The sequence below is a fragment of the Ursus arctos genome, unplaced genomic scaffold (genome assembly GCF_023065955.2).
Source record: "Ursus arctos isolate Adak ecotype North America unplaced genomic scaffold, UrsArc2.0 scaffold_19, whole genome shotgun sequence".
Taxonomy (NCBI): Eukaryota; Metazoa; Chordata; class Mammalia; order Carnivora; family Ursidae; genus Ursus; species Ursus arctos.
The window spans coordinates 11,274,764-11,296,916 of NW_026622863.1; the positions used below are offsets into that span (position 1 = coordinate 11,274,764).

Sequence of the window (22,153 nt, forward strand, 5' to 3'; positions counted from 1 at the left end):
CAAATATTCCAAACGACACATAAAATATGCCATTTTTTAAGTAGGCTCCACACCCAGCATGGAGCCCAGCATGGCGCCCAATGTGGCACTTGAAGTCAGGACCCTGAGATTAAGACCTGAGCAGAGATCAAGAGTCGGACACTTAACCCAGGCACCCCTGCCATTTCAATTTTTTTTTTTAAACCCCACTTAATACACAGTATTACATTTCTAGTGAGTGCATTCATAGATAGAGAGCAGAGGCTATGCAGTAGCCTGATTTGTTCAGTGAATGAGAGATTATAGTAGGTATCCCAGGAACTGGGTGAGGACAAGAAGTCTCAGCATATTCTGAATTTTTTTTGGAATAAGAATGTATTCGTGTTTTAAATATGTACATATTATGTAAATTGTGATGTGTAAGATATTGTGTATTGTATATAAATTATATGTACTGTAACACATTAATGTACAATATATAGTAATGTATATATTAATGTGCTATGTCTATTAAGTTATACAGTTATACACTGTATTTCACATGACATATATCTATACATTATATACAAATAACCTACAATGAACAATTTAAGGAATATTCAAGTAAATAGACCAGAGATGAGGAATGCAAAAGCGTAGAAGAGAAAGACAAAGGAAAGCTTTCTTAAGGTGGTTACGATTTGAGAAAGTGCATATGCTAATAATAACACAGGTGATTTTATTTAAACCTCAAAAATTATTTTAAAATAAAGAATAAAATATAAATAAAATAGGTCTAGGATTAGCTTTAAGACAGTCTGGTGAATGGGAAATGAACGAGCATATAAATCGAGTAAGACTGGCCAAAATTGGTGCAGGGGGGTGGTCGTTAAGGGAGGATTCATTACTCTCTTCTCCCTACTTTCCTGAGATTTCCTGTAAGAAACACAGGTGAATGTGGTGAGTATATTTTCCATAAGTAAACACGGACAGTAAGGAGCATGTGAAAAAAAAAATTTGTGACCAATAAACTACCAGAAAATAATGTGGCAACTGACTTTGGGGCTTTGGAGAAACGTCATGCTGAAGGCACTATACGTAGATCCAGTCTCTCTAGCATCCTGGCAGTTTTTCTCAATCAGGGTTCCTCATATTAACCACAGAACACAGAAAATAATTTGCCAGATTTTTCTTAATTCTCCCAAGGATGAAAACTAACTAGTACCCTCTAGATTATACCAATAAAATACCTACAGTGGACACTTTACGAATTAAGGGTTACTTGTCCTGTGAAATTCCAGTTGAGAACAACTGCTAAAAAATGAGTGACACGAGACTGCAAAGGGCATAATACTGTGTAAAAATCACACTGGTTTTTTTTTTTTTTTTTTTTAATGGAGACATAGGGAAGTGACTAAGTACGGCATAGCAAGCGGATGCTCTGTAACTATTGTAAAAAAAAAAAAATCACAAATTTGCGAACTTTTATTTTTGGAAAAGTGTACATCAGAATCACCCCTGGAGCTTGTTAAAATAGAAATATTCTGCCCTCCAAACCAGGTAGTCCTCAGCGTTGGCCAGCTGAGACGTGAAATCAGAGGATGTATAATTTAGTAGGTCTTTTCTTTATAAAGATGTTCAAACTCCTGAAGTTAAACTCTTAACTCATTTGAGGTTCTTTGACTTACCTCTGAACTCTGCATATTAGCATTTTAAAGTTTTATATCTATTTTTCCCCCCACTCTAGAGACTGAGGGAAATTAACAGTATGATACGGACAGGAGAAACTCCAACCAAAAAGAGAGGGATTCTTTTGGAAGATGGAAGCGAATCACCCGCAAAAAGAATTTGCCCAGAAAATCATTCTGCCTTACTGCGCCGTCTCCAAGATGTAGCTAATGACCGAGGTTCTCACTGAGGTTAGTCTGTTGTACAGAAACGGTCTTTTCACACTCTGTTCAGCAGCACCATTTAATGCATGCTAGATTATGGGGCTCTTTTCCTAATCTTCCAGTATCTGTAGGATATCTCTACTCATCCCAGCTGCCTTTTTCCTACCACTCAGTGCTTGCCATCAAGGCTGCGTAGAATCCAAACATGGATTTGACGACTCTTCGGCAATGCTTTTGCAAGTGTGACAGGGAACAGAGCGTGCTCAAATACATGGGTAAGAGGTGTCTGTTGACGTGCTCCAGCAGAGGGACTGGATTTCAGTTCATTCCTACCTGTTTTGTGGTCAGCTTCTGGCCCTCATGAAAGGCAAAACAAAAACTTAGGTGTTTGTCCCAAAATGCTTGGTAGGAGTTAGGAGGTTTTTGCATTCCTGAAACAGAACAAGGGAGAGAGCCCAGATTCGGAGCTCCTAGATTATTATCCCAAGTCTCCCGTTCCCTTTGTGTAATTCTTCCCTCTCCCCGTTAGGTGTGGTACAGTGTGGTAAGTGCTGGATTGTTTGGTGTGCAATGTGTGAGTGAACTTGTATAAGAAGTGGCACTTTAGGGCTGTAAAAAGCATGATTTTGTAACCCAGATTTTGCTGTATATTTGCGATGGCACTTTCTACAATGTGAACTTTATGAAGTACAAAACTTCCAGGCTAAACATGCAATATCATCTTTGATGCTTTTGTACTTTTTTTAAACTGTTCAAGCCCCAGTAGCCGCCTTTGGGCATGTGTTTTAAATTCTCCAGGTTTTTTTGTTGTTAATAGGGATCAGTTGGCTAAGTAAAGATTTTAAATCAAGTTGAATTAAGGGAATATGAAAAATTATGACCTCTTCTTTAGGAGGTAGTTATCTGAAAGACACATGTCTATTAAGGTGATAAATTTAAGATATCTTTGGGTGTGTTCCTGGCAGTTTAAAAAATAGATTGGAGAATTTAGGTTTTTATTAGTACATAGTACCATTTATAAAAATTAGAAATGTTATTTAACAGCTACTGAATTATCTATATATACCTTTATTAATCACTATTGTTCCAGCAGTTTTAAAGTTGAACGAATAATCTTATTAGGGAGAAAATTCAATTGTAAATTGAATCAGTATAAACCAAGTTACTGGGTAACTTCATATTGCTCTGAAAGAAATATGGAACTTACACTGTTCAGTTAGAATAGTGGTGCAAAAATATTTATAAAACCTCTCAAGATACTTACTGCTACTGTAATTTTATATGAAAATAAGTGTATTTTTCAATAAAGCATTTATAAGTTAATCTTTGCTTAGTTATATTAAGAAAGGGGCATTTAGTTTCCTGCATAAATGACAAAGAACGATCATTTATTGGTTTATTTTGTCTCTACAAAACACACTAGTCATTCATCATTTAAATATCTGACTTCATTAGAAACCGTTTTAACACTTTCTCCCTCCTGCCATAAAAATACAGTAAGTAATTTGCTTTAAAAAAAAAACAAAAACCAGCTATGAACAGGTGTTCTGGTTTCCTCTCCTCACCTAACGTGTACCTCAGTGACTGACAGGAGTCTGTAAATCAGTAAGACAGGAGGCCGAAGACTGAGGCTCAGATGATCTTCCACTTACAAGTGCTAGTCAGCTATGGGACCTGCTCTACCTCTCTCCCCGTCCTAAAATATATACAACTGCAACCGTGGATGTCAGAGTCATTAGAGAGTGCCCAACTCTGTCTACTCTATTAGTTTAAATGAATGTGACTTACCTTTAGCAGTAAATTCAGAAAAATACTTAAGCCTCGAAGTCCCCAATAATTTGGAGTACTGAACTAGATAACCACCCTAAAGACACTTCTGACAGAAGTAATGCATTACTTAAAGAGAGGTTTCCAAAACTTGCTGTTAGAACCTAAGCGTACACGGACACACGGATACCAGTCCTCGTTCGCACAGGTTTACTCTCCCGGCAGTCCTTTGCCGTCGGTCGGCTCTGACCAGGCCCGCGTCCGGCAGGAAAGTGCACGGTGCACAGATTCACCAGCGCTTAAGTGGCTACTGTTTTCTCTTCTTTACTGAAAGGCTGTACGGAACCAGGCTTTACCCATGACAGGCCAGCAACATGAACACTTTTATTGTGCTGTTCTTCAGGCTTCTTCTAGGCATAATCAAAAACAGACATTAAAAATAGGACTGATGGAGACGTTGGCACTGTACAGAATCATTTCCCAAAAAGTTACTTGTACATAAGGAGTAGTCTCCAATGAAGACACTTCAGAAAGGAAACAGCGAACGATTTCAAAAATGGTTATGTACTTACCTTCTGAGTCAGCATCTTCTCTCTGGCTTCATCATGTACAGAAGGATTCCATGGAGAAAAGCTTAAGGAAGAGAAAAATATTAAAAAACTGCTTTGGCTTACTAAATTTGCAGAACATCCATTTATTCCCTGAACAAAACTTAACAAGGAACAATCATCAGTTGTCAACATGTAAGTTTTAGATGGGACTCTAGATGATTCTCTCACAGGGTAACTATCCCTTATAGAGCACTTACACATGTCAGCTCATTTCTGCTTCACGACCGTCCCTTGAAGTACTAGTATTCACAGATGAAGAAAGTGTGACAGCCAAAGTCAGTCACTGCCCTGGGTCCCCCAAGTCAGTAAGCGCAGAGGCCAGCTCTTAGCCACTGTACCACGCAACCTGCCAGCAATACACGTTGCCAGAGAGCTACATCACCAACTCCTCAGGTCTCCGCACTCCTTCAGATGCTTCCAAGACTAAATATCATCGTGCTAAAGGAACGCACTATTCCCACTACTCGGTTTCCCTCCTTGCCCCAACGCGGAAGGTCAGTGGGGGATATGGCAGTTTAAGAGGGGCTCCAGCTAAAACTGCCCGCTGAGAAGTGGTGTCTGGACCCTTGAACAGGCACATTACGAGGACCCTTAGGAAATCGAAGTCACTGAATAGCTTGCTATTGGCACAACATGCCAGTCGACGTAAAGCTCTCTAAGGGGTACCCAAGAGGTACCAGAAAGCGAGCTGCCAACAAGTTATGAAGGCTGGAGGCTAACAGATGATACACTTTACACTGCCCTTTTAAACCCCATTCTAAGGCCACCCGGAGCCCGGCAGCGCGGACGGCGGCGTGCGGCTCCTAGGGCTCACGCGCCACCTACCTGATGGCGTACGGGTCTTCTATTTTAGGTTGGTCAAACAGACGAGCAGTGCACATCTTAACGCTGTCGACCACTTTACTTTTAAAAAGCTGAACATCTTTTTCATACCTGTGTTAAAAGTTTAATTCAAAAAGTTACCAACATGATCTACTTAACTGCATTTTCAATTTATCTGAAAGGACAAAGCAAAGTAACGTACAGCACGGCAGCCTCTGGGTTTAGGGGGCTTGCTGTGTCAATCTTGTAGAAGACTCTCCTCGCGTACATTAGAACTTGCCAGATGTGATTATGGTTCCGCCTAAAGAGAAACACGGAGGATCACTGAAGCATCCTCCCGCTGACTTAGGTCACCGAAGTAAACGCTGATTTACTGACCTCCACTTTGCAAATGCTCTTTTCACGTCCAGTTCACCTGAGGTGGGCTCGACTAGCGGGTGAAAGACGGGAATATCAAACACCAAGCGCTGTATTTAAAGAGAGACGTGTCCTTTAATGGAAGCAAGGAGCTTATTAGACCCATACAGATAGTTGTAAAGGGAGCTTCAGGACAAGGCAGTCACGGTGTTTTAAGTCAAAGAACTGCCTCAAGAGGGATACGTAACGACCTCTACCATTTTCCTGTAAAATTCAATTTTGCAATCAGCGGGGGAGAAGTCACTCTTCGCTCCTCTGTAGCACAGCGGTTGCCATGCACACAGTGCGGCAGGACCGCTTCCAGCCTCCCTCGCACACCCTGAGCAGAGGAACAAGGATGGCAGAGGCCGGCGTGGCAAAAGATGCAACAAGCACAAAAATCCCCTTCACAGAGGACTGCAGAGATAAAACATTTTGGGACACTGAAATTGTAAAATCATGAGCTCAGGAAAAGAACCAAGCAATCTTTCAAGCCCTTTAAGCCCTCCTCGGGTCCAACAAATGGAGCCAGACTGGACTTCTCACTTACTGGGCAGTCACCGTCTGGGTAGTTATCAGGGATGTAAACTGTAAACTTAAACACGCCATCTTGGTACAGTCCATGCCGTATGAATATTACTCCAAACCACACTGTAGGAAAAAATAAAAAACAGTTAAGGCCCAAGTTTGTGTCAGAGGAACCAAATATGCTATAAATTAAGAGCGAATCCTTACTTAATGCAGAGCGGTAAGATGGCTGCACATAGACCCCTGGTAGCTTCTGCTTCACAACCAAGGTACTAAAACAGAAGCAGAATAATGAGAGTGCGGATGTGAAGGACACATGCAGATCAAACCACCCTACATTCACTTCTCGAGAGAAGGACTAGTCCCCCGGGGGGCAGCCGACAGCTAACACACAAGCCAAGTCCTCACCATCTCACCTGGTCCAGACTCCTACCCATTTCCCAGCTTACAGATCAAGCTCACAGAGAACAGGAGCCAGGGAGGGCCCCGGACGAAGAAATTCAAGCCAAGCAGGGATACACAAAGAATCAAGTTTTCCTCCCAGAAATCAACTTTCCCGAAACATCACCTTGGAAACCAACCAGTAGGTAATTCTGAACAATGCAACCTGATTTAAGTTCCGGACATTAAATTTTAGGGAAAAGAAAGTGTACAATTTTTGCTTTTGTGACTGTGGACAGATTTCACCCACACACATTCAAAAGCCTCCTGAAGCACATTTTAGGTCATGAGAATAAAGACTCCACAGAACTGCCATCGCTGAGGTGTCGTTTTAAGTGTGAACGCCGGTCCCCGTGGCAGAGGGCTGTGTTTAGATCTGCGGCGTTCTCGGTGAAGGCAGGCAGGGGTGAGGCACCCCCCCATGCTCTCCCTCTAAAGGGACCCCCCACCTCAGGCACCTGAACTCTGTGGGCCCTGCAGCAAGGGAAGCCAGGTGCACTGACAGAGGTGTTTCTGGCTCTTCTGGGACCTTGTCACCGTGAGCCTAAAGCAGTAAGGCTGAGCCCAGACCCAGAACGGCGCTGACCTCGGGCCTTAAAACATGGTAACCTGCCAAACCTGAATTTTCTTGAGAAACAACTCGTCGAACCTTAGTGGTCAGTTTTTATTACCTATTTACCAATCACACTTTTTAATCATTAAAGTCGTTCCTCCGTTTTTAAGTCACTAAAATTCAGCAGGTGGACAGCAGCGTGGCTGGCAGACGTTACCGACCGCAGCGAGGCCGCTCTGGGCCCCGCTACAGACAGCAGACGCAGGGCCTCCCCGAGAAGGCCTCCACGACAGAGCCGAAGCAACCACTGCCACCAAATCCCACTCGGCCAGCGGCACCGGGACCTCGGACCCTCTGACCGTTAGAGGGGACGCTGGGGCTGCTGTACTAAGGAACTGAACCCCGACAGAAATTAAGAATTCCGTCTCCACGCGCCGGCACACCCGATGCCGCCTGAGCCCCCGCGGGGGCCGGCGCGGTCGGCGTGACCAGCCCTCTGGGCGGCACTGCTCGCCTCCCGCTACGGACACGTGCGACTTCGGTCCGACTTTCAACACGGAGCCCGAACCTTTGTGACTTCCCTGGAACTGCCTACTTCCGCCTCGCGCGTCACGAGGCAGGGGTCCGGTCCCCTTTGTAACGACAGGCCTCCGCATACGTGAAGGCGGCTGTGATAAGTGCTTCCTGCGGGGTCTCTCCTGAGTCGGCGGTTCCAGTTCCTTCAGTTGTTGGCCCCTAAGGTCTGGCTTCCTGACCTCTGCCTACTGGGACCCTCTCAGCCTGTCAGGACGCCTCTTCCAAGGTGGTCACCACAAGCCTCCAGCTGGGTCTGACCTGAGAAAGAACAGGGACTGCCGTCCCACTGGCCGTCTCTCCACACCCACGTCTTCAGGAGGTGACCTCCTCACCTCATATAAAGGAACCCCAAAATGAAGTTACTCAGTCCCTGACCTGCTTATGCTTAGGTGCTTAGTCCTACTCTCGTTCTTTTGCTCTCTAAACAGCCGTGGAGATGCAAGCCCACACCTGCCTTTCAGTCTTATTTCCCTGATACTGGAGGGGGATGTGTTTGAGCTTTAAGACCGAAGGACACAGCCTTTTACAGAGTGTGCCAGAATAAATTTCATTTTTCACCTTCAAAGATCAGTCAAAATTTAACCGGATAGTCGAAGCACTTACAATTCTGCAAGAAGAGAGTATTCCAGGTAGAAGGGTCCGTAAGAAGCATGTGTGCCATTTGTTGACTGTGCTGCCGGGGCGGGGGATGTAGGCTTAGTTATGGGCAAAGCGTTTTTGGGAATACAAGGCAGTTGTTTCTTTGGAGCAGCACGTGGAGGGCTGGTTATCACGTCCCCTGTTAATGCCTTCTCTTCACCATCAGATCGCTATTCAAGACGAAGTGGTGAGAACATTCGTTAGCATGATTCTTAACTCACGAGAGTACATGGGACGTACTCTTATCCTTGACCTAAAATCTGGAATGACTCTTTCGCAAACGTTCCAGCACTACGGTCAAGATGACTTGAAAGTCCTCTGAGCAGGCAGGCCATTAGAAAGAGAACAAAGCTGAAGGAAGACTGAAGCAACAGGAAAAAATTTTAAAGCTACATCCTATAAAAACAATGCCAGTATTTACAGGATGTACACGAAACAGAAAAAGAAATGGTTTCGTCTCGTGACCCCCAAAAGAGGTCAAGGGGTTACTGAGCAATTAAGACATCTGTACAACAAGAGTCCCTTGGCTCTTAGGTGCTACAGAAGGTCAGGTGCGAGGCAGCTCAAACCAAACAGCAGAGGTGACTGAAACTAGTCACCACCTGGCGTGCGCGCCTCGCTCAGAAACACGGAATGAAGCTGCACTCTCCCTTGTGCTGCTCGGATTCTGATCTTGTCCCTGATGGAGATGATCCACATTTGGACTCTCCCCAGCACAGACTGTCAGCCTGAGTCAAAGACAAAGGTCTACATGAGTCAGGGATGAAATCACCATCTCGTAGGCACTTCCTTGGCTCAAGGACAGCCAAAGGCTGTTTAACTTACCTGCATTAAAAAAATGGATATCGTGTGCATTAGAAAAAAAGATGATTCCTGGGGGAGGTCTTCTAGAGGTGGAATTATGGGTTACACTCATTCTCTTTTTGTCTGCATTTTTTAAGCTTTCCTAAAATGTACTGTTTTTGCAATTTAAAAATAGACATTTTGTTTGGAAAAATTAAACCAGTGCCCTCAAGTCTGAATTTGACCACACTGGACTGGTCTTTCTCAAAGCTTCTCTGACTGCGGAATCTTGCAAATTAGTAAAAAGACTACTACAGTAATGTATCACAAATTTCATCATGTGTAAATATACCCTAAAAATAATCTCACAATTGTGATTACCAGAATGATTTCTATTTGAGATGCCATTTCCGTCTCAGAAACTAATCAGCAAAATCATTACTTCTCAAAAGTAAAACCTCGGGGTGCCTGGCTGGCTCCGTCAGAAGAGCATATGACTTTTGATCTCAGGGTTGTGAGTTTGAGCCCCACGTTGGGTGTAGAAATTACTAAAAAAAATAAATTTAAGAGAAAAATATCTAAATAAGCAAAGCCAGCTAATTTTGTTAAGATTATAGGCAACCTCGGTATGAATGATTTTTGACCTCTACTTTGACTCAAATGGGTTTCCTCGCTACATTTATTAACTATACCTACTTTGCGGACGGAGCTTGCAGACATGCTCCAGAAAGGGTTCATAACGTGGACTCCAAACAAAGAAATTCAGTGGTCTGTGTCATCAAACTCTTCTGTCCTCAGAAGTCACTTTACCTAAAAATGAGATGGGAAAACACAGAAACATACCAACACCAACAGTTAAGATCTCTAAAATAGTTAAGAACTAAATCAGACACTCTAAATAGAAATTCAACACAACGTTATGTAATAGATAGTTACAAAAATTAGGGGGAGAAGGTCTTCAGAAAATTTCCTTCAATACCCTCCTCCCTCTTCTGAATCTAGTTTCTTTCCCACCTTTAAATGCCTACAGGAATCTGTGTAATGAGTCCTTGGCCAGGATTCAGAATATTCAGTGACACAGTTCAGCTTTGGTGCCAGAAATGCAGACGATGTGGCCGGACTACAACAGTTGGTAGTAGCATAACATGTAGGCACTTGATTGTAGGAAAGTCAGGTGCAGTCAGGTGCACTGTACCCACATACACAAAAGGTCGGTCACTGTTCAGAGTTCCGGGAATTAAAGAGCCAAGGGGCTGATTTGTGTCTTAAACGAGTTAAGTGCAGAATTATTCTCCCTAGCAAAACCAGCAGCCAAAGACCTAACAGAGAGAAGGCAGAGCAGGTAAGATAGAGAGGGATAACTGGGTCCTGGCAGGATCATCCCTGAGAAATGGTCTTTTTCTCTGCTTAATGTGTGGAAACTACAGGATTAGACGCTGAAGGAATGGCCAAGCAGCACATACGAATGCAACAGAGGAGTGCAGAGACATTTCACAAACAGATCTCCCAGCAGAGCTTCAAGTAGTGGACAAGAAAGTATGCCTCAAAGGTCACAAAGTCAGTGGGTCATTTACTAAAAATACAGAGGAAGAGGGAGAGGAAAAGCAGCAAGCCAAGCTGTAAGAAGAACTTCTCCACTCTGGTGATTTTCCCCAGGCTCAGTTAGGTGTAAAGCAGAGCTCCTTCTCTGATTTCTTACCCGCACCAATCCAAAAGGCTGAAGGTTAAAAAAAGGTCAAAACTTAGACTGTTGCTAATTCTACTAAATTCCTAAGAAGCAAATCATTAGAGCAAACTGTACCAAACGTCCCTGACAGCAAAAATGTGTTTTATGACAAGCCTATGACAGGTGGGTACCAACTCTCCCATACCTCGCCGGTGCCAATTACTGATGCTTTCCTTTCCACGGCATAATGCCACCCAGTAATTAAGTCAAAGGAATGAGGCTCCTGGTTCTTCCACTAACCTGTTGACTTACACCCAATAAACAGCAACTTATTGCTGAGAGCTCTCCACAAATCTGCCTTTAAAGGTGACTAGGGCACAGAGGAGAATGGTTGGGACATCAAAAATGTGTGCGGGCATGTTCACGTATGGCCCAAATGAAAACACTGGTTTTCAGATCCAGAGTAAAGTACAGCACCCTGCTGTCATCTAGGACACATCTGACTTAACAGAGGATCCCCTCCCCTTGGGACACAGTGCTCACCACCATGTAAATTTATTCATTCACCTGTATGGTCCCTTTCAAGTCTAACATGTAATGATTGTATGATTTTGCTTTTAAGAATCCAAACTTGCCCCCGGTTCCTGTTACCTTTAAGCAGGAGGTAGTTTCTACTGCTGCCTGTGTTTCCAGTAGCAACAGAATCACCTGAAGAAACTAGCACGCTTTTAGAGAATAACTACACGCTTTATTAGAAGTCTAGTCTGCCCAGACAGGGTTCAGCATTTTCCAAAAGGAGTGACATAGGTGGAAGGAAGCCCTAGGACACAATTTGAGAATTTCTGCTGGTTCAGCCATACAAACCGAACAGGACGGTCTTCCTTTACGTCACGCAGCTGAGAAATGAGTGCCTTGGACCTGTACAAATGATCTGAACATGGCTTGAGCCAAAACTTAGAAAAAGGGTGCTGCTTTCCTACATGCCACAGTCCCTAAATAGGCACTAACTTAATACATCACCCCAAACAGCCTTAAATTCCACGTTAAGAGGAGACGGAGTAGGCACTGAGAAAGGACGAAAAACAGCCTCGGCCCTGGCCCGGCTCGCTGCGGACAGCCGGGACCGGCACCCTCGCCCGGGGCGGAAATCCATCTCCACACACGCACGGAATCCGGACAAACCTGTCTCGAGCTGATGCAAGGCAGGGGCCATGTCCCAGCTTCGCAGCTAGCTCGAGGCCGGCCCCGGGCCCACGAGACCCTCCAGTGGGGAGCTGAGGGCCTCCAGGGCTCGAGGACGTCCCCCCCGCCCCAACCCAGGCACAGGACGGAGGCGGGGAGGGCGGGCCGCAGACGGGGCAAGCCGGTCGGGCCCGCCTCCCTCCCTCAGGCCGCCGGGCCCAGCACCCGGACAGCCCCCAGCGCCGGCCCAGGGCCCGCAACCGCCGGCGCAGCAGGTGCCTGCAAACGCGGACAGGTGCCCGGCCCCGCCCCCGTGTCCCAGTGCGGCCGCCGTCGCTACGGAGTCGAGAGCGCCGGGTAGGGCAGACAAATGCTGGCCGAGAATGTTAGCGGCCCGCCTTTAAAGACTCCACGGCCCTCCCGTCCCTCCCAGACCGCCCAGCAGCGCACCTCACCTCGGCGTTTTCAACGCAGTGCTCCCGGCTGCTGAGCGCCGTCGCGGCCCCACAGCATCTCTGGCCGCAGCGCCAGCCCGGCCCCTGCTTGCTCCCCGCCCCGCCCTGCTCTTGGTGTCGGGCCCCGCCCTCTGCCCCACGCCCCTGGGCCAGGAGGCTTCCGCCCAGCCTCCCGGCTCCAAGTGGCTCCCATACCTGTCCGTCAAGTACGTTCTTCCGGGGGCGTTGGGACGACCGCGCTCCACACTGCCAATCAAATCGGCTCCGCTAGGGTGGGGCAGCACTTGACCCTCCCCTTACGTAACAGCGCCCAAAGTAAACTGTCAGTCACGGAAGTCTCGCCCCGGGGGAGGGACGGGGAGGAAACAAACTAGCACCTGTATGTAATTGATTACGACATCCGTCAGTCATCATAGAGGCCCGCCCACAGGTTGGTGCGTGGCCACTGCAGCCATTTAGGGAGGCTGTGATTGCGGATTTTCCGAGCCCAGGCTGGGGCAGGGCCAGGGCCAGGGCGGGGCTGGTTTCCCTGAGAGCGAGACTGGCGGGCAGGCTCGGCCGGCGGTGGGAGCACCCCCAGCTTCGGGGGCGGCGGGGGGCGGCCGCCGGGAGCCCTGAGACCCCTTTGTCGGGCCCCCTCTGCCCGGAGGGGAGGGGCTGGGGTGACCGTCAGGTCGAAGGAACCTACTAGAACGTTTTATGTAACGTTGAGAAACACGGTGTTCCCCTTCACAGATTGGAGGAGCGCATGGTGGGAGCTCAACCCTGTCAACGCTTGGCGGTAGCGCTGCCAGAGGAGCTTTAAACAATGTACCAATCAGACTGAACCTACAGAATCCGAATCCAGGGGGTGGTGAGCAGCAGGGATTTACATCTGTCACAAGTTCCTCTGGTGATTCTGGTCCACACTGAAGCTTGGGGACCTCTTCCATGGCAACATGGTGTTCTGGTCCCCTGACTCTGTCTTTTCACCCCACAAACCCTCACTTTGATCCAGAACACCATCACCATTTCTAACCCTTTACTGCTCAAAAGTTTCCCAGGGAAGCCAGTTTGGGCTGCAAAAAAAATTCTGAACTCAGCCCGCCTTCCAAGGCACACCCCATGCTGGCCTCCTTCCCATGGTCCCCTCTCATTTCCCACGTCTGTCTCCAGCCCCATTCTGTGATGGCTGCCCTTGGCTTTCGCTCCGCCACACCTTTCCTTACGATGGTGCCTTCTCCCAGGATGCCCTTCCAATCTGCACCTGACTCGGTATCTTACACTCCTCAGAAGAGGAGAAGTATTCTCTGATCAGGTTGTTCCATTTTGGATTGCCTTTGAAATCCCGGTAAAATGACTTTCTTGAATGGCAGGCAGCCAGACTCTCCTCTTGCTAATCCCCAGGGCTGGTTCCGAAATCCAACTTCCTCCCCTAGCTGAAAACACTCCTGAGCTACTTCCTTTTGTCCAGGCTGAATACACTTAAGAATGATGTCATGCCCTTAATACTAGTTTCAGTCAATATGAAGAGGAAGGCAAGCAGGAAATCCTTTCCTCTGGCTACAGGTGGTCTCTCCTGGCACCTCTCTGGTCCAGCCCCTCCATACCTTGGTTGCAGGCTCATCATGAGGGTAATGCGAGCTCATTCCTTCTCCCAGGCTTCACTCAGGACTCACGTATGTTACTACAACCCAGACTTCTCCTCTAAGCTTCAGCTGCTCAAGTCCAACTGCCCACGACTGCACTGGATGCCTCAGACACACATCCTAACCCAAGGTTACAATCCTTGCGGTGGCACCTGCCAGAAAACGCAGCTCAAACTGGCTTACATAGCAAGGCGATTTATCTCACAAGGTAGGGCAGGCATCTGCCCCAGGCTTTGGACACAGGCACACCAAATGTCACAATGCTTAGCAAAATGAAAGGATCCTTTTCTTCCAATGGTCTTTTCCAAAGAGCAAGAATACCTATCCAGAAGCTGTCCGGAAGAATGCCCAAGTTCCAGTGACCCAAGATGAGTCACTGGGTCTCTGTCCACAACTAAACCAATGAAGGGCAAGTGGAATGAGGCTGCCGAGATGGGCTAGGGCCAATCAAGATTTACCCTGGATCCCTGGACTTTAGGCAGGGCAGTGACATAATCAGATTTGTATTTTTTTTTTAAAGATTTTATTTATTTACTTGAGAGACAGCCAGAGAGAAAGGGAACACAAGCAGGGGGAGTGGGAGAGGAAGAAGCAGGCTCCCAGCGGAGGAGCCTGATGTGGGGCTCCATCCCAGGACTCTGGGATCACGTCCTGAGCCGAAGGCAGACGCTTAATGACTGAGCCACCCGGGTGCCCGCAGATTTGTGTTTTGAAAAGGCCACAGAGTAGGAGAGCCTTTGAGAAACCATCGCAGTCACCGAGCAAGAGACAGCTGCACGAAGGTAATGGTGGAGAAGAAGTGGATGCGTTGCAGAGATATTTAAGAGGTGGAGTGGACAGGACTGGGCCATAGATAAGACATGGGGGTAGGGGCACGAAGACCAAGGGAATATCATGGATGACGCCTAGATTTTTGGGCCTGAGCGACTCAGTGGTAGGTGAGAACGTTCACCAAGATGGGCGACGGTAAGCCATGCTGTTTAAGGGAGGGTGGGAAAGGGGAGAGTTCTGTTTCCGATAGATAATGATAGGGGGGTTTCTTGGACTACTGTTGCTTGTGTACCTGATATCCATGTCCCTCTTCTTCATTGCTGACTGGGCCTCAGTGTTCGTTGAGGAGTCCAACCCTTGAGTGGTTTCCCATAGCTCTTAGAATGCAGACCAGTATCTGTCCAGCCCCATCTGCCCCAGGCTGCAGTCCCTTGCATTCTTTTAATTCCTCTGAGGTGCGATGCTCTCCCACCCTACCCCACCTCAAGGTGGGGCCTTTGAACTGGTTGTACCCTTTGCCTGGAAGCTTCTTTTTTCTCCCTACACAGATCTCAGCTGAAACACCAATTCCTCAGGGCAATTTTCCATTTTGTGGGGAGAGGACTTATTAGTGTGTCTCCCACACTACACGGTAAGCTCCACGACGCCGGGACCATGTGTTTCTCCCTTCGTGGTCTCCTCAACAGCCAGTCCAATGCCTGGATGTAGTGGGTATGCAAGAAGTATTTCACAAACAAATTACAGAAGCAACTAAAGTAAATTTAAAACCTGTGCGCCCCTGGCTCGGCAGCAAGAAAGTCACTCATTACGAAAACAAGCATGATGGACTCCAAGGGGTGCAGCAGCCTCCAGGCACCATTTCTTTAAGACCGAACCAGGTACTCCTCAACATGGTGCTGGGAACACGGGACGGCTACGTGCAAAAGAATGAAACTGGACCACTTTCTCACACCACACACAAAAATAAACTCAAAATGGATTAAAGATCTAAATGTGAGACCCGAAACCATAAAAATTCTAGAAGAGCGCACAGGCGGTCATTTCTCCGACAACCACCGTAGCAACATTTTTCTAGCTGTCTCCCCAGACAAGTGAAACAAAAGCAAAAATCAACTATTGGGATGACCTCAAAATAAAAAGCTTCTGCACAGCAAAGGAAACAACAAAACCGAAAGGCAACTTAGAGAATGGGAGAAGACATCTGCAAATGACATAGCCAATAGCAAACTTCTAAAACTCAACACCCAAAAGCAAACAATCCAATTTAAAAATGGGCAGAGGACATGAACAGACATTTCTCCAAAGACGACATCCAGGTGGCCAACAGACACATGGAAAGATTCTCAACATCACTCGTCATCAGGGAAACGCAAATCAACCACAACGAGATACCACCTCACAGCTGTCAGAACGGCTAAAATCAACAACACAAGAAACCGCCAATGTTGACAAGGATGTGGGGGGGGGGGACCCTCTTGCACTGTTGGTGGGAATGCAAACTGGTGCAGCCACGGTGGAAAACAGTATGGAGGTTCCTCAAAAAATTAAAATAGAACTACCCTACAATCCCAGTAATCGCACTACTGGGTATTTCCCCCAAAATACAAAAACACCAATTCAAAGGGATACACACACCCCTATGTTTATAGCAGCGTTATTTACAATAGCCGAATTACGGACGTAGCCCAAGTGTCCATCGGTAGGTGAATGGATGAAGATGGGGGTGGTGTTTGTGTATTTTATTTATTATTTATTTAATGGAATATTGCTCAGCCATCAAAGTGAAATCTTGCCATTTGCAACAACATGGATGGAGCTAGAGAGTATAATGCTAAGTGAAATCAGTCAGAGAAGGACAAATACCATAGGATCTCATGCATATATGGAATTTAAGAAACAAAGAAGCAAAAGAGGGGCACCTGGGTGGCACAGCGGTTAAGCGTCTGCCTTCGGCTCAGGGCGTGATCCCGGCGTTGTGGGATCGAGCCCCACATCAGGCTCCTCCGCTGGGAGCCTGCTTCTTCCTCTCCCACTCCCCCTGCTTGTGTTCCCTCTCTCGCTGGCTGTCTCTATCTCTGTCGAATAAATAAAATCTTTAAAAAAAAAAAAAAAAGAAGCAAAAGAAAAAATAAAGAGACAAACCAAGAATCAGTCTCTTAACTAGAGGAAGCAAACTGATGGTTACCAGAGCGGGGGTATATTGGGGGGGGGGTGGTTCTGGGTGAAATAGGGGATAGGGAGTAAAGACTGCATTTATCATAATGAAAAAAAGTAAAAGTCTTAGTAGCCACATCTGTTAGCACTTTAGAATAATGTTTTTTCTTATCTGCATTATAAAGCTTTGGTCTAGTACCTTTTTATTTATGTGTAAACCAAGGAAACATGAAAACAAAACAAAAAAGTAAAATCTATAAAGTACTGAGGAAAAAACCCAACTACTCTAAACCTTACCTACAGAACATTTTCAATCACTCCATTATTCTAAATTTTCAGAGCATATCTGGCATTGGTGTCAAAACAGGTCAAAAAAGTCTGTCAGACTTGTTTTAAAAAACAGATTTCATTTATTAACTTGACAGAGAGCATAAGCAGGGGGAACAGGAGAGAGAGAAGCAGGCTCCCTGCTGAACAGGGAGCCCAATGTGGGGCTCGATCCCAGGACCCTGGGATCAGGACCTGAGCCGAAGGCAGACGCTTAACTGACCGAGCCCCCCAGGCGCCCCTTGCTGTTGGACTAATAGACATGTGGGCTCTGCGAGCACTCGGGGCTCCCACTCACGTTCTAATCAGCAAAATATTCAGTGAATCCATTCTTCCCTTGGCCCCTGGGAAATTAATTGAACAAAGCTTTTAGGTCACTGATTTACTACTAAAGGAAGACCTTAACAGAAGGAGGGGGTCAAAGGATGAAGTTTAGCTGAAATGTGTATCTGTTTCATACACACGCACACACGAGCCAAGGTCTTTAGTTCAAGCCATTTGTCCCTGAATCCTTCTCTGAAAAGCGGGTTCCTGTTTCGTGCGGTACGTGTATCACTGACTACACGTATTCTAGGGGAGAGGATTCCATAGCTATACATTTATTTTCATAGGTCAGAAAAAACATCATTAACACATCAAAACTATGATTTTATGGACAGTAACGTTTAGTACGAGGCCACAGTAGGCTTCTTCTTTTTAAGTGAATGGATTCAAGGGAGGCTAATAATCCTATAATTAATGATCCTTAGATATGGCAGAAGTCATGAATTTTTGCCAATTATTGAAGCTTGAGAACCACTGCTATGGAGGGATGATGTGGCTTTTGTCCTTTCTGCACGTTCACGGACCATCCCATTCTTGCTGTCACATCTCAAACATGCTTGTGGCTTAGGGCTTGCATCGTATCTTGTTCCCCTGCCCCAGTCCCCACAACTCTCTTCCCCATAAGCTGCTGAGCGGCTGGATGGACAGATGGGTGGATGATGGGTAAGTGCATGAAGGGGTGAATTTTACAGACAGACTACAACATATTAAAAATCAAAACTGGAGTAGCTCGTGGACCTGCGAATATTTATGCTTTAAGGAAAAGCAAGCAATCTACAACACTGCAGCTCACAGAGGGCTGGAAAAGAATAGATTTCCTTTTGTAATCAAACAGCGTTGTGAACATACAGAACTCTGCAAATCACGACCCACGCTCTTAGCTTGCTGCCAAGTCTACCACCAGCCACAAGAGCAATCTTCTCTTTGATTGGCGTTATCTTTGCAAAACCACGTCACTCTGGTTGCAAAGCATTGGGAAAGAGGATAAAGGCTTAACTTTAGTTTAGCTGGAGTGGCAGATTCAGACAAAAAAGAGGAGAGAGAGAAAGCAATATTCATCCACTGCGAAATAATTCAGGGTCTGCTGTGGGCAGGGCACTGTTCCGATCAAGACCCCTTCGTTTCTTACTATCAGTGAATAGTGGGTCATGAAGGACACCTTAGGGGTCTCAGTGATTTTGAGAGTCTGCCACCCAAGGGAAATGACACCATCACATCTTCCAGCTTCTTATTATGAAAACTGTTAGTCCTACAGAAACATAGATCTTATGGCCGTCCTTATACTCACCGCCTCGAGTCAACAACGGTTAATGCTTTTGCTGTATTTCTTTTCCCTAACTTTTTTCCCCCCTCAAATCGTTTATAAGTAAGTTGCAATCATCGTGACCTTCACTCCTAACTACTTCAGCATGTCTGTCCTAAGAGCAGGACATTTCCCTACAGAACTATAGTGCCTCAGTCACTCTGGAGAACATTCTCCACATCCCTTGTCTCCATGGAGGCCACACCTACTCCAATCACCCTAGTTGCCGCACGTCAGGGGGGAAAAGCTTTTCTAGTTTGTATTTTGCTAAGCCAGGATCCAGTCAAGATTCGCTCATTACACTGGGTCTCTTCAGTCATATATTCTAGAAGCCTGCCATAACACGGACTATCTGAACAGACCAGGGGGTTTCACATTCTGGATTTCTTGTGATGTTGTGTGGCTTGGTCCTCTTTCCCTGTATTTCTTGTAAACCGTTAAGTCTGGAGACTTGATTAGATTCACCATTTCTGGCCGAGTATTTCCTGAGCGAGAAGCTTCTATGATGCCACCAACTACTGATTTAGGAGAATTGCGTCCTAGCGATTACGCACGAAATACACTCTGTGCTAACACAAGTTACTTGAGTACCAGGTACTGTCAAGAGTAGTCAATTCCGAAGTTTCCTGTTGGGTATTTTGGCCATTCCTACTTACTGCTCTGAAGGCTGACTTACTGCCGGTGACTCCGTTCTCACAAATACCGATGAGTCTGGAAATCAGACTCATTCTTACCGCCACTGGCTGGGTACCTGGCGAAGTTGAATCCATGTGAAGAAGAAACAACGTGGTTCAGAAGACACCCGGCGGTGAGCGGTCTGTGCTAGTAGAGGTCAGGGAGGGCAAGCAGGGGGGTCCTAAGGAGGGACGTTTCTGGATTTCCCACGTCAACATTTGCTGCATCCTCCCTGGAGCCGGACTCAGGCCCCAGGGCCCCGCTCACTGGTCCACTGTAAACTTTTCTCTCTCGTTCTGTGATGTGACAAGGTCCCAAATACTCCTTAATGTGTGGAGAAGTGAAAACAGAGGCTGAAGAATAGGAAAGCCAGGTACACCGCTGCTGTCTCCAGGGGTGTGACTCCACGCGGATCAGACCGCAGAGGCAGGGACTGTGTGCCCCAATGGGTTCGTAGCAAGGTATTTTTATTTTCCCCAGTGACAGGCAGCAGTTCCTCCTGACGCCGTATACATGGCCCTTCCCTTTCAACGGCCGCTAAAAAGCAAACCACCCGCTGCTCTAACTTGGCTCTAAGACTGGGAAAGGCGCTGGGTGAGTTTCACTAACCCGTGGGGAGGGGCCTTCACGCCTCCTCGTGGATGGTCGAGTGCCCTCTGGTGGGCAGCAGCAAGAGTGCAGGCAGCAAAGCCGAATTCATTTACCAGTTTCTCCGAGAAATTAGAAGTACATTCAAAACACACCCATTTCTTTAAAAAAAAAAAAAAAAAAAAAAATCCTGCATCTACATTTGCATTCCTGAAAAAAAATCATACCTAAAAGTTTTCTATTTCCCTCAAAGTACTTACTAGTCTCAGGGGAGCATCCCCACCAGGGGCTCAAGTACACAGAGAAGAGGGACTGATTCAGAATGGATTACTGACCTTTCATCTAAGACACCTTAAATATCCTGTGTCATCTCAGAAACCATTCCTTCGGGCTGCCCCACCTAAGCACATTCATGCCGCCTGCCCCCAGAGCCTCTCCTTTGGCAGGCTCACGGAGATTGGCTTTACCCCTCCGCACCCCCGTTCCTCCCTCCATCAGAACCCGAACGTGGAATCCTCATTCCCTAAAGCAGAAGGGTCTGGCCACAACTCAACCCTTCTGCACCGACTTAGGGCTCAAAGCCTTAAAGAGGAGAAGCACTAACGGTGATTTCTGGCATGGGTGGGAGCACAGGGCTGAAGTCTGTCCTCCAGGGATGGTCTGGGGAGTGAGGGGACAGGGATGGGATCAGGAGGGGTTGAGGGCTGGGAGCAGGAAGACAGTCACTGCGGTCCCCTCCCCAAGGCTCCACACTCACCCAGTGCCACTGCCCAGGAAGTGGCCAACCCCGAACATGCCCATGTGATGAAAGACAGGTTGGTAAACTGGGGTATGGGTTAGTGTTCAGGCCCGTGGCCCGAGGGAGGTGCACCCTCCTACTGACCCGAGTTACGCAAGAGTTAGGCCATTACCCGAGGGTCATATGATCCAGCTTCATGGGACAAATATTTACTTTAATCCTTGCTCCAGTCAGAGTTGCACCAGGCTGGTGGGATCTGCAGGCTCCTTCCAGAAGGCAGATTAGCCCCAGATGACAAGCCCTCTAGGGTTAGCTGGGAAATTCTAACCACTGAGAAGGTTTGGGAGAAGACCTGGAGCCCCCGACCACCACCCGTCTGTATCTTTGCAATCAGCATCCCAGTATCCCTGTTGACTGGGATCTTTCTACCTGAAATCGCACAGCATGGGGTGCAGTGGCCCTGTCTGCCACCAGCTGGAGGGTCCTGCTCTTTCTCTTCCCTCCTGTAATAGCCACAGGCGCTTAACACAGCTCCTTGTGCCCCGTGCAGCTCCCCAGAAGCAGAAACGTAGCTGATTAGAGGGTGTGTCGCTATTGCTTCCTGGCCAGAAATCTCAGCAGTAAAATTCAAGGTCACACTCATGGAGACAAAGGAGAGGAAGGAGAGCAAGGGACTATTCCGCGCAAAAGACAATTCCTAATTCATCTGTATGCCTCTCCTGCTAGGACCTTGGTCCGATCCACCATGACCTCTGACATCTCACCCGGATGACAGCATCAGCCCCCCTCACTAGGCTCTGGCTTCCTCCACTTCCTCACAGTCTGTTCTCAACATGGAAGGTAGAGCACATTAAGCCTCAGGTCAGGCCATGTCACTCTCTGCTCAACCCCTCCAATGGTTTCCCATCTCCCAGACTAACGGCCTAGGAGATCCCAGGTAATCTAGCCACTGCCACCCACTCACCTGTCCCCAGCTCCCTGACTTCCTCCCCTAAAAACAATTCCCCTTCTCACTCCATTCCAGCCTCGATAGACTCCACTGTTCCTGGAATAGGCCAGGCACGTGCCTGCCTCAGGGCCTTTGCACTTGCTAGTCTCGATACTTAGATGGCTCTGCCCCCAGATATCCATGCAGTTCACTCTTACTACTCCAGGTTTTTTTTTCCCCTAATCAAGAACATGGTGTTTATTACATTGTAGTTTTCATGTTGATACAGGGAAAGGTGATAGGACTAGTTATTTTGTTCTTAAATGGTATCAAGAGCTGTGCTGAAATCTGCCCAATCTCTGTTGATACCAAATACTACACTTACCAAAACAATTGCCAAAACACAATTATTTTTGTAATACAGTATTTCAGCTTAAAAGGACAAAA

At 46.9% G+C, this 22,153-nt stretch overlaps 2 protein-coding genes across 20 annotated transcripts in view; one reads left to right on the plus strand and one right to left on the minus strand.

The window, feature by feature from the left end:
• RBL2 (RB transcriptional corepressor like 2) overlaps window positions 1-9,205 on the plus strand; it is a 56,505-nt gene extending 47,300 nt beyond the window's left edge. For 2 of the 4 annotated variants that reach the window (XM_057314084.1, XM_057314085.1), the window contains exon 22: window positions 1,706-3,173. In XM_057314084.1, coding sequence (XP_057170067.1) covers window positions 1,706-1,876 — 171 coding nt within the window. In that variant the 3' untranslated portion in view covers window positions 1,877-3,173. Of the gene's footprint in view, window positions 1-1,705; window positions 3,174-7,152 lie in introns of those variants that run through there. The other 2 variants (XM_057314082.1, XM_026494757.4) reach the window with 2 other exon arrangements.
• Window positions 3,218-20,852, minus strand: AKTIP (AKT interacting protein). 16 transcript variants are annotated; one of them, XM_044382387.3, is made up of 10 exons: window positions 20,797-20,852; window positions 9,663-9,776; window positions 8,148-8,353; window positions 6,182-6,246; window positions 5,997-6,097; window positions 5,429-5,517; window positions 5,253-5,351; window positions 5,054-5,161; window positions 4,190-4,250; window positions 3,218-4,027 (listed from the first exon to the last, which is right to left on the minus strand). In XM_044382387.3, exons 2-10 carry the CDS (start codon window positions 9,702-9,704, stop codon window positions 3,917-3,919), a joined length of 882 nt encoding a protein of 293 aa, XP_044238322.1. In that variant the 5' UTR covers window positions 9,705-9,776; window positions 20,797-20,852; the 3' UTR covers window positions 3,218-3,916. The 16 variants fall into 16 exon arrangements, with proteins under 16 accessions (XP_044238322.1, XP_048079687.1, XP_048079686.1 ...); XM_048223730.2 differs by having other exon boundaries at window positions 3,218-4,024; window positions 20,797-20,847; XM_048223729.2 differs by lacking the exon at window positions 20,797-20,852 and adding an exon at window positions 19,528-20,057 and having other exon boundaries at window positions 3,218-4,024.
• Between the last annotated feature and the right edge of the window lie 1,301 nt (window positions 20,853-22,153).